The sequence below is a fragment of the Anticarsia gemmatalis genome, chromosome 4 (genome assembly GCF_050436995.1).
Source record: "Anticarsia gemmatalis isolate Benzon Research Colony breed Stoneville strain chromosome 4, ilAntGemm2 primary, whole genome shotgun sequence".
NCBI classification, from domain to species: domain Eukaryota; kingdom Metazoa; phylum Arthropoda; class Insecta; order Lepidoptera; family Erebidae; genus Anticarsia; species Anticarsia gemmatalis.
In genome coordinates this window covers 598,929-611,280 of record NC_134748.1, presented here as the reverse complement: position 1 = coordinate 611,280, position 12,352 = coordinate 598,929, and the positions used below count along the sequence as shown (strand labels likewise).

The 12,352-nt window shown below is 36.1% G+C and overlaps 2 protein-coding genes across 3 annotated transcripts in view; both read right to left on the bottom strand.

Moving 5' to 3' along the window:
- The window catches only part of sprt (PDZ domain-containing protein sprite), a 76,810-nt gene extending 74,037 nt beyond the window's left edge, over positions 1-2,773 (bottom strand). The window contains exon 1 of the mRNA XM_076136844.1: positions 2,591-2,773. The gene's annotated coding sequence lies outside the window, so the exon portion shown is untranslated. The remainder of the gene's footprint in view (positions 1-2,590) is intronic.
- A 5,756-nt stretch (positions 2,774-8,529) lies between these two features.
- LOC142987892 (uncharacterized) lies at positions 8,530-12,304 on the bottom strand. Of its 2 annotated transcripts, none has more exons than XM_076136842.1 (6): positions 12,092-12,304; positions 11,749-11,914; positions 11,215-11,277; positions 10,490-10,643; positions 10,007-10,157; positions 8,530-9,777 (listed from the first exon to the last, which is right to left on the bottom strand). In XM_076136842.1, the coding sequence occupies exons 1-6, from the start codon at positions 12,206-12,208 to the stop codon at positions 8,545-8,547; spliced, it is 1,884 nt and encodes a 627-aa protein (XP_075992957.1). In that variant the 5' UTR covers positions 12,209-12,304; the 3' UTR covers positions 8,530-8,544. The 2 variants fall into 2 exon arrangements, with proteins under 2 accessions (XP_075992957.1, XP_075992958.1); XM_076136843.1 differs by having other exon boundaries at positions 10,490-10,631.
- Positions 12,305-12,352: the final 48 nt, after the last annotated feature.

Below are 12,352 nucleotides of genomic sequence, written 5' to 3'. Positions count from 1 at the left end.
CTGTCAGAGTATCCGCTGATGGCTCGACTTTGACGCATTCATAACTAACTTTGGGCGGCTTGCACGACATTTCCAAAATGGAGATAAAAAAAACACACATATAGATATTGATTAAAGCGCTCAGTAATGGTTGTATTTCCTATAGAGCCTTCATAAAACAAACAATTGAAAAACAAAATTAATAGTAGTTATCATAAAATACCATCAATGTACCCCAGAGCACAGATGAAGATAAGGACATTTACATAATAATGTAGTGTACTTCCGCGTTACAACATTTTGTATGAGTTGTGTATGAACAAGTGGTTTAATAGCCCGTTAAGAAAATATTCCAGACATGACTGTTTGTCTGATCTTACTATTTGATATTTTTTGTAAAGAATTTATAAAAGAACACTGTACTACTGGTATAATACACGCTGTTTTACTTTGTGTGCCTATATACCTATGATTAGAAATAATTATAACTTGTTCGAACGGTGAAAGAAATCATTGTGATGAAAACTTGCATGCTTAAATATAGTTTAACGCATTTCTTGAGGGCATAAACTATTCCCAACCCGCACTTTGCCTGCGCGGTGGACTCAAGACCTAGCCTAGCAGTTGAGACAGTAATTGGTTAAACAAAGACTTCTAGTATATATCCGTACTTCGTAGGGCACGTAATATGCCTGCACCTAACCTCTCAATGTTGGTTATCCGTTCTACCGGGCTTTGTAAGTGATGGAATAGAGTGTTCTTTTGTGTTGTGCATACACTTGCACACTAAAAACAAAGCAGAAGTAGATAAATCATAATTCCGAAGGTAAAATTACTTTGATTTCATTCAGTCGCTACGATTGTAACCGATAGGGCACGTAATCTGGGCATATAAACAACTCAAGTAGAGACGTTGTTTTAAGTAAGATTTAGAGTAGTCCTAGATATCTGGGTCTATAAAATATTTGGTAAAGGTTTTTTATTCAGAGTGCTGATCATGATTCTGAGTGTAAATCAAGACGAGTTACACACACAATATCAGGCGAGAAATTACTTAAGTATGTTTTGAAGTAAGTAAGTTTCCTAAAGCCTGAATTTCTTTCGAGTTGAGGCTATAGTTACACACACAAAACTTCAAAAAATCCGAGGTGTGAGTCAATGATTATGCCGCTAAACGATCACTACGTCCATTAGCACCAGAAATTGAATAAGTATGTTGACATTTAGTCCCTGAGTGTGAGATTTAAGGCCGGTTTCACACTTACCAATAAACACTTTTACTTGAAGAATGCCGAATGTCTTCCGACTGCGACTTGCTTATCTGGTTTAAGTTGCATCATTTTTGTCGCTTCAATTTATGCGTGTAACTGTAGTTTTTTGAACGCATTATTGAGTATGAGGTTTAAGCTTCCCAAATTTAATAAAATTATGGACAGAAAGTGCAATCAGCAGTCGTACCATGATGTTCAATGTTTTCTTTGGGAAAAGAAGGTATCAACCTACAACTTTGCAAGACAGTTTTCAGCATTGCTTGATTTCTTTCAAGTTGTCTTGACCGTCCGTAGATCTAAGAATAATTTGTTCTAAACTTCTAAAATACAGAACAAATAATGATACAGATCGGGTTGGGAACTAATTCATAACATACTGCCCGAGAAATGGTGTAATGTACTTGTGTAGCGACCATCATTGCATCATGCGGGTCATCGAGTTTTATAATAGTTGGTCATAATTTCGTAGAATTTTGATAAAACCCTTATTTCATAATTTCTGTACAATATTTATTGTATAATGCCTCACTTAATAGCACATTGCTTACTTATTCCTAGCTACTGCTCGCGACATTTACCGCGTCAAAAAAGTTCCTGGAATAATATAATAAAGCAGAAAATTTCACCCAAAGCGGTTCAACCATTTAGGCGTAAAACGTAAGAGACTGAGTTATTTTTAAATTATGCGTATAAAAAGTGCGAATAAACAACTTTGCACAAAACGTGTTGTGATCGTTAAGACCGTTAGCCGATTAAACGTTCCAACAATTTGGCTTCATTAACTTAATCGAGATTGTCTGAGTGTTATAAATACCTTTGTTAATTCATTGTATTTATCTTTGTTTGTACATTATTTTATTATTTATTTCTACCGCAGTCTGGAATTTGATACTAAACTGATGTAATATTGATGTTAGATAGATGTTTGCGTTTTCTCGCTTCAAGTTATTCAGTATAAGGAGCCTAAGGCATTTGCCAATAGGATCTATATGAGGCGATGCCGCGGTGTACCGATTAAGCGAAGAAGGTTGAAGGAGTAAGGAAGAAGGCGTTCCCTTGTCTGACTATCGTAAAAATATGTTACAAATCCTATGTTTAAGATAGTTAGTAAAGAATTTTGAACGAAAAGTAAAGTGAAATATAATTAAAATTAAAGGCAATTACTACACCTATTAACTTTACTGGATATTAGTTTCATAAAATGCTGACATGATTGGTAATAAATAACTTAAACTACCGTACACAATTATGTACTCGAAAGTGGGTACATAAAAAAATGTTTTAAAATACCGTCATTGAAAAAAAATATATATACATACATATATTGACAGTCAACTCACCTCAAACAATAGAAGAACGAAACAATCCGTGTTTAAACACAAACACACATGGTCACACACAACACAAACAGTATAGGAGTCAAAGTTGAAACGCGCGGCGCGTATGATGCCTCTACCGGCCGTGACTTAGCACTGGCTGACGTGCGGAGCGCTACAAGTCCGCGGCGCGACTGCTCACCCGCCGGCAGAGTTGCTTCAGCCCACTACTAACAGATACCAAACTCTATGTAGAGTATTAATTTGTTTAGATTTGAGATCGATTGTTTATTAATTCATGTTCTTGTTTATAGTTTCGTGTAGTCAAACCATGGTTCGGTGTTGGATTCGTTTGAAGTTAGATTCTTATAAAGATTTCGGATAATATTCCAGAGGATTTACTCCTAAAACAAATCTTAATAGGACTGATGAAGCGCTGTACCTTATTGTAATCGGAAAATATAAGAAATGCAGATGTATAAAACATTATGACAAATGATACCTAATATGCTGTATGTTGCTAATGCTTCAATCTGTAATGAGGAAAGGATGCAATAAAATATTTAAATGATCGTTATTACAAAAGTAATGTGTACCTCCCTGCCTGTGACCCTAAGGGCCCGTGTCGGTTGGATGCGCGTGCGCCGCCAGCAATCGTAGTTATTTTGCAAATTCTCTCGCGGCGATAAATTAAATTGCTAGTGCAAAAAAATTCTCGCCATTCGCGATATTTGCATGCGCCTGTGAGTTCATGATAGTTGCAAAGTATGTGAAGTGATGTCAATGACTCGAGAGCCGCTCCTTGCAAAAGTCGCTACATTAACATTTAACTTAGTTCGAAAAAAGATATCTTCATTTATTATTTTGCTACATGACTTTATTATTGATTTTGATTTAAGTACCAATTTAGCTAACAGTATTATGTATTAGGTAAAATAAGAAGATTAAATCGGTGGAATTCAATTACAAAATCCAACGTCCATAATCCAGTTTCACCCGAAGTTCGGCATTCTTCGTTCCGTAAAAAAAATCACAATGTTTTGTTAAATTCTCTGATTGTCTAATGACTCAGACAATTAGTGTGGAGCCAATAAAACCTTCGAGCGAGTCCAATGTAACACAAGGTGAACCACTAACTAACTACACGAAAGATGATTATGATCACCTTTGATTAATATACCATCTGCGATCAATACCGTTTGTTCCTAATAATTTCCTTGAATAGAAGGAACATACACTAATTTATTTGAAATAATGTAGTGTGTACTCCGATTTCATATCAAATACTGATTTAAAAACTATTAAGGTTTTATGAAAATGTCAAGGAATTCGGTTTCTTGTTTTAAGATGAGTATATTATATTACCGTTTACATAAAACATTAAACCCTAGAGAGGACCTTGTCAACCACTGGGGAACGGGTCTTGAGTTCACCAGGGGCTTGGCTATTTTTCTTGTGTGGACCTCTGCTGGACACCAAATTAATGACTGTCATGCAATCAAATATGACTCAAAACGTATTTTCTGTGGTAGGATTTCACATTCAATAGCAAAATAATCACAAAACCTTCAAAGACAATCAATTCATCGTAACAACCTTCGTCCTCTATTATTTGCGATACAAAAGTTTACAAGTTAATATCGTTTATTCGCCACGCTTATCTTAAAGCTTTGTGCACAGAAACTGCTATTAAGTATATCTATCTATCCATCGTATCATTAGCGGTCAACCTACAGTCAAAGTTGTTCAAGCCGCTCAAAAAACATGACAAAACATTGCCATGGCTTAACGACTGTTTTCTTAATTGACAACAACAGGGACCGACTTTTTACGTGCCCTCCAAAGCACGGAGACGCTCAATTCAAATACCACTATGCGGTCACCCATCTATAGAAAGTGCCAAGGGTTGCTTAACCCACAGAACGTTTACCGGCCGGTACAACTGGCTATGAGCGCATCGATTAAGTATATAATAACCAGTGTTATATCAAATAGTTTGCAGAATTGACGACTCTACAATCTCTACATAGTATCTAGGGACATAATGAGAGGCGATTTGTGGGCACGCTCCGTGAAATGACGCCGGCACTGTCACAGCATGATTCACCGACTCTATAAATAGAGACGAAGAAATTGTATTACAATATTGTTGTGGTGATAACTGATGTAGTCTATTGGGATGTTATAGGAAAATAGAAATGTTATGTTGTTTAATAATACTTTTTATGAAATCATGTCTCTTGCTTCGGAGGGATCGACTAAACTGCGAATTACATACTTATATGTTATGCCCACTGTAAAGTTAGTAACGCATGTTATGTACGTGTTTAAATGGAGTATATTAAATAAAGCTTCAGTTAATTGTAGATGCGCTTCCAGGCAGCGTAATTATACGGATTTTTTTTATGCCCCACAAATGTCCACAATTCTAAATATTCCAACATGGGCCTATAATGTCAATTTCTTATTTTTATTGTGCATCATCGATTTAATTACTCTTGAAACTTTATCGACTCTCTTCACTCTTTTCATTTCTTCTGTTGTGGTTACACGTGCATACGGAACATGCATTGAAAAGTAATACGCAAATAGTAAATTAAGCAGTTACATAGACACATCAGTGTGTACGCATTGTACCGACATGGCGATTTCTACAACCTTTGTGCGATATCGATTGTGAAATAACAACTAATGAACTACATCGAAATAATGAGCATTTCACCATGTTGAATTAAAGGGGTATGGCACAGATAGTTTAATGAATCGTAGTTAAGCAATGTAATACTTACACTTTTTTTTTGCCTCAGGAAATTGCATTACTGCATCTCCCGCCCCAGGGAGGAAAGCGGGGGTCTGTCGGGCTCTCCCGCCGGCTAGGCGTTCCGGCTAACGTGGGCATACCGACTAAAAACCTGACGTTCCTTTTGTTCCTGTGTTCTTTCCGCGGTCACCATAAGGTGGCCAGGACGCAGTATCTCCAATCGGATACTCCGCGTCCCATATAATATGTAATACTTACCCTGCACTTCATGTCGTCGATACTGGCTTACACTTTACTATCCCACTGCTGGGCAAGGGTCTCCCTCCTATAAATAGTAACCTATTTATAATGATTATAATATAATAATATGATAGTTATATGAAATAATAACATTCAATAGTAGGTAATAAATATGAGTTATGAGTACATGACGCAAAATCACGATGAGCGGGGTAGGTACATATGTACTCGTACATACTTACATAGGTAATAATATGTCAAAATTAAATAGCATTGCTCCTATTTACTAAAAGGTGTAAAATCTCTTATTGCATGTCCTTTTATAAGCATTTAATTATATCGTTCTCTAGTCTAGCTGCAATTTAGCCGCGAAAGCGCGACAGACATCTACTTTCCTATTAATTACATTAGTGTGAAATATTTACAAATTAATCTCTAATGTAATTAATTAGGTAACGAAAGTGAAACTTTAGTCTATAGCTAATTCTCGTTATTTTATATTTGATCATCGTTTACTCAGAATAATATTGTGTGACACTTATCACTTACGTAATGTTGTAACAAATAAATCAATGGTTTCGTAACTAAGACGAATTTGTTAAGAAACTGAGTCTTGTTGTGTTACAATGGATTTATTTCGTCAATGTTTACCTATTCTGTATAAAATAGATATCCGAATATCCGTCCTAATGTTTTTATGCTTGACTGCCTCACTTGCACCGCTTACAAGATTGTGGGGAATGAATGGAACTAGCATCAATTGATCATAGACTTTTCACTAGGCAAAAATTAGCCAAAGAACTCAAAAAGGACCTATTTCTTGATGCCTTTATCGGTGTAATCATGCGGTAAAAACATTAATTGCCATATTTGATGGTTTATCAAATGGCCAAAATTCTTATGGCACTCTTAGCTGATATAAAACCATGCTGTTTAGGTATTAGTCGGTTATACATTGACGGGACTAGGAGATTGTTTTGGAGGTGAATCAAAGTTTCACCCATAACCTTACACATTTCTCTGGAAACATACTTTACACGTGGAAATGATATAGGTACAAAGACATTTTTTGTGATAACGTGCCGAGGCCTTTTATATACCAGGTCCGCTGATTTTTAAGTTGGTTTCTATAAAAGCCACGTAATGGAACGATGTTCACAAAGCCTCTCTAGATTTCTACGCTGCTATAATTATAATGAATGAATGCAGAGTGGGTAAGCAAGGCGATACGTTCGTGACAGCGGCGCGCACATCTCGAGCACGCGTCACAGTCCCATTGCGCGCGCTCCTTCCATCGCTAAACAACGCGCTAATAAATATATCACGGTTATATATGCGTTTAGCTGACAAATTGCTGCTTATTATTTGTTAGTAAGTAGTAAAAATAATAGCCATATAGGGTTTCGAACCCACGAGCTCGAAATTTTGGAAATTCTGTTTTTCCTTCGGTATTTCTGCTTTTTTTTCTATGCTAGCAATTCAACCTTCTACCTGGTTCTTTACTTAACTATTAATTACTCTTGTAGATTTCCTATTAGTAGAACTGAATAGAAAGCAGCATTTGGAAAACTCATGACCGATGCAACAGCGTATCATTTTATCGCATGGAAAATCAAACAAGATTGATAGCCGTAAAATTGAGTCACAGCCCTTAAGAGGCCCAAGTTCATCTTGTATTTACTGGCCTTGAATTAGTAGCAAACTGTCAGTTCAGTCAGGCCACAGATGAAGGAAAGATAGGAGTAATTGTTGTTTTTACCGCGGTACGCTGAATCACAGGTGCTGTGCAGCAGAGCTTGTAAGTGTGACTCATACTTCTTGGACTTTATGTACTTGTCTCAAACAAGATCTTATCAAAATTAAAACGGCCCAAAAAAACAGTATTTCAAATTACATAATATTATTCAACAAAACAGCACAGCTCCCTTGTATACTAATCAACAAAATAAGTACCCTATAGGCTCATAGATAGCAGAATGCTATGCCTGATGTTTTTTTTGAACATGGCTTTTTCGTAACGAAAAACCATAGTACTTTTCTGTTTATAAATTGTAACGTACCTACCTAAGTATGTGAAAATAACAACATTGGTTTATAACTTTTATATTACCAGTCTTACCGAAGGGTATCGTGTTATAACCCAGGTAACTAGGTTGTGGAGGTCCGATAGGCAGTCGCTCCATGCGCAAAACACTGTATCCAGATGTATTCGGTGAGATTGGAAGCCGACTCCAACATAGTTATAAAAAAAGCAACGCTGATAGATGCTTTATAACTTTACCTATGCCTGACCACTTTAGTGTACTTTACAACTAACAAAAAACATTTGAAAAATATGTCCTTAAAACAACAATAAAACATATTTTTCTCATACTAATGAAATTTCGTATCCTACCTGGTAATCAATTATAATCGATTACCGATTCATTACTATTCATCTTGATTGAGACGTGGCATTCCTCCATACATCGTATTCAATCGACTATAACGAATGCGAATAATCGCGAGATGCGTGGAATCGATGCATATTGATCACATCGATGACAAAACAATTCGCATCTATGATTGACTTTCACATCATCGATGGACACGAATTGTTTTTAGTAGCATGTATGCACTTCCTACTTGGTATGTCTAATAGTCATAAAATTTTAGAACATGCAAAGTGTTTTTGTTTGGTATTACATAGATAGCTATTTACTTTTTGCGAGTAATAGTTTGAGGACACAATTAACTACAAATGATTTTCAGTTCCATAATGTGGAGGCGAGGATGTTGATTACCATTTATTCACCTAGCAAACTCCACATAAATACCGAGAATATACAGCTAGAATTAAATTGTAACACTTTATCTGGCCCCGGGGTCAAATTTCGTAGTTTACGAACGCGTACACTAACGTCTAGAACGCAGTTAACTTTCCTTGTAAAGTTTGAGATATAATAAAGAAAACATTTTCAGTTTTAACATTATTTATTCATATTTTTTCTTGCTTAATTTCAGGATACGTATCATCGTATGATCTGTGTTTCTCTTCTGAATATCTCCTGTCACACCTATGCCTATCTTTACGACTTCTCTTGTCTTTTTTATGCTTAGATTTCTTATGTCTCCTACCACCTGTAGCCTCTTCACTGCTATCACTGTCATTTCTTTTTCTATGTTTATGTTTTTCTCCATTATCGTCCGATCCCGAGTGATATTTTCTTTCATAATCATCGTGTTCGTGCCTTCCACCTCTAGAAACATAATCCCTATAATGTCTGTCATGTGAAATTTCCATAGAACCTGCATTATCATACTCATTGTCATCATCAGGTTCACTTTTCACGTCTAATTCCCGTTTTATTTCCATGATTAAGTTTTGAGCTCTCTCCGTATCTGAGTGGTCTTGACGGTCGGTAGAACGATCTCTATCACGGCGACTTCGTTTTCGTTTATCTATATGATGTCTACGGTCAGAATAGTGTCTACGATCACTGGAATAATTACTACGATCTTCAGGACTTCTTCGATCATTAGAATAATTTCTACGATCACCAGAACGCTTTCTGCGATCACTTGAGTACTCCCTAGGATCATTAGAATGACTTCTTCGATCATCAGAATGATGTCTATGATTATCAGGATGATGTCTCCTGTCTTCAACATCTCTACGATCGCTATAACGTTTCCTACGTTCATCAGATCGGTCTCTCTCATAACGACGGCTACGTTCATGAGAATCTCCTCCGTCTCTAGAGCGGTCTCTACGATCGTCAGAATATTCTCTACGTTTATCGATTTCATAATTAGATGTATCCTCGTAATGGTCATCAGGCTTTTCAATTTTAATTTCGTAATTCCTCAGGCTGCCTCTATGGCTTCTATCATCGTGGCGTTCTTTAGTTTCTTCTCGATGTATTCTACCAGATCTCTTACGATCTAATTCTTCTCTTTCATTACGACGTTCTACATTTCGCTGTTTATCATAGTCTCTCCTTTCTCTTGGATAATTATTTCTATAATCATTATATCTACTTCGCTTTGTCTCTCTATCTTTATTTATATAATCTCGTGCTCTGTTATCTTGTCTGTCCAGTAACCTGTGTCTATCGTCACCTCTAGAATTTGTATTGTCATTCTGTATGTTTGTTTGTTCGTGCGCTGTAGTGTCGGGGTCATTGACATTTGTATCAGTTGCACCTATTGCTTCGTTGTACAGTTCCATCTGTGAACAAACAGTTGTTTTTATTGATTCTACTTTTACAGAAAATACGATTTTCGAAATAATCTAGATTAAGTAACATGTGGCGGAAACATTTAGATTTGACAAATATTGGATCCATAAAGGAAGCAAACTTGAAACCCCCGAGCGTCGAAGCAACGGCGTTCAGACACTGGTAACACCAGATTACCTGCAATCAACAGTAGATTATAATAAGGTAGGAGTTACGTACCTGTGTTTTGATAACATCGCGCAGCACGTCAGAATATTTGGTCGACTTGGCAGCCACGCGGTACTTGGTGCGGCGCCGGCGCATGTCACGCAGTTCTGCCAGGATCTCCGTGCGAGACTTAACCTTTGGCGCCTGCCCATCATTGTCCACACTACAGATAAACACATGCTGGTATTATTCAAGTATTAGAAATAATGTTAAATAATTAGTACCAACATTCTCATTCAAATTTTACTCTATGAGTGGATCTTACGCCACGAGGTTTTTATCGCTATGCAGGCCAAATAAAAAAAACTGTAGACATATGGATCACGCATAACACCACTCTAACGTGTCGGAATAGCTGATCAAAAGCACTTAACCATTTGAGTATAGTGTGCTGAATTCAAAGGTTGTACCTATATCAACTATCAACAAACTATAGGAACATCATTAGAAGTTAAGCAACTGCCAGCATGTAGAACAGTTTAGTGGAATGCTAACCTGGGTAGAGCTAAGTCAGTCAAAGTGTGACAACTCGGTGAGGCGCTGACTACCGCATCATGTATGGCACGTCGCTCATCCTGTGAGTATGAGGCTTGCAGTCTCCCCGCACTCTGTGGCTCCAGACCACCACTACCCACTCCTTCATGGCAACCTCAGTGTTAACTTACATGTGTTGGTTTAAAGAAATATCTTTATACAATTTCAACTTAACTAAATGTTACAAAGTTTGAATCTTTCTTTATTTCTTAATTACTATTATGCAAGAAACTGCAGCCTATTTTTGTTTAGGCTGAACAGATCTATACATTTTGGCCCAGATAACTGGTACAAAGCTACAGATGAAGTATTAACTTAATTCAAACCAACCTCTCATAAATCTACATATTTATAAAATAGTCTATATAACTAAATATTATAAAGGATACAATATCAAGAGGATACAGTTGTATACATCCATACATAGTTTCAGTATAAACTGTAAAAATTAAACAATTTACATTAGACGTGTTTTTTAAGAGTTTTAGTATTGAGCAAGAATTTCTGTATATCAATGCAATGTTCAATAATTTTAGTATTAAAGTAAGCAATATTTCTTTACTATCAATGCAATGGAAGTGATTGAGAATATTAGTTAAAAAAAAGGAGAAACAAAACAAGGAAATATATTATTGAAACAGTTAAAAAGATAGGTAGGTAGACTATAGGATAGACTGTAATATTACCTCTTTTGAATGTCGGGTCCAGTTTGGCAGCATTATCAATGATCTTTGTAATATCCTCTTTACCTGTAAAAATATAAGAGTTATGGTACAGTCAGTTCCAAAAGTAGCTGATCATACGCAATCTTTTATAACCCTATATTCTAAAGTGTGCACATTATTCCCTGGAAAAAACATTTGCCATTGATTGAAATGTTTAACTCTATACATTCTACCTGATTCTGACCAGTTTTTTATTAAAGTTATGTAACACAGAGGTTTTGAAAATATGAAGTTGTTCAGCTACTTTTGGAGCTGACTGTACTAGAGTAAATTTCACATAATGTATTATAAACTTGTTAGTATGTACCTACTAATGGATAAATATACATCCAAGCTGAAAACAAAAACTAGTGCTAATCACACAAAAATGTCTTGGGTGGATTGAACCCATCACATTGATTTCATTAGGCTTGTCTTAACAATGGTCAACAACCAGACATACAAACTTTGATATATCAAAAACAAATACAGTGTGAAAATAAAGATAATAATTACTAAGTTTTATAACAGTGTTGCAGTTGATATCAAGTGGCTCTGGTAGTAAGAGGTCCTCTTTAACATAGCCATGTTGTCTTAATAAACATTGTTCCTCATGTTCTTTTAGTTTATCTTGCGGTATACAGTGGTTGGATTCATAAGTGCATGTTGACATTGCAGGGTGCTGTAAAAAAAGTTACCATATTAACTATCTTAAGTTGTGAATAACTTTGATCCGGCAATCAAGCCTGAAAGACTGTTCACGAGAATAATTGCAATTTGCTCTTTAGTTTACTGCTAGTATTATAAAACCTGGCCCTCGTACCGCTGTAAACGTTTCAGATAAACACTTAGGGCTAACCTGTAAAATATGTTTTCGATCCCATTGGAGACTTTGTAATATCATAGTCAATTCTTTATCGATTTCATCGGTGTAAGATCTTAATTTTGATAGCTCTTCCATTCTCTTTTCCATCATGTTAATATCAGTTGCTAAAGGATAACCAACATAGAAGAATTTACAAAGTATTTTGACATTGTAATCTGATAAATAACAATTTGTAAGATTGACCAAAGACAATCGTTCTGAATTTGTCAATAGTGTCAATCAACGGGTGTTACC

Bases quoted from the DNA above. Each gene is read 5' to 3' on its own strand.
- LOC142987892 (XM_076136842.1), bottom strand. From the start codon at position 12,208: ATGATGGAAAAGAGAATGGAAGAGCTATCAAAATTAAGATCTTACACC. The intron at 11,915-12,091 runs GTTAGCCCTAAG...CTTTTTTTACAG, and splicing joins ATCGAAAACATATTTTACAG to CACCCTGCAATGTCAACATG. The intron at 10,644-11,214 runs GTAATATTACAG...GTTAACACTGAG, and splicing joins GGACCCGACATTCAAAAGAG to GTTGCCATGAAGGAGTGGGT.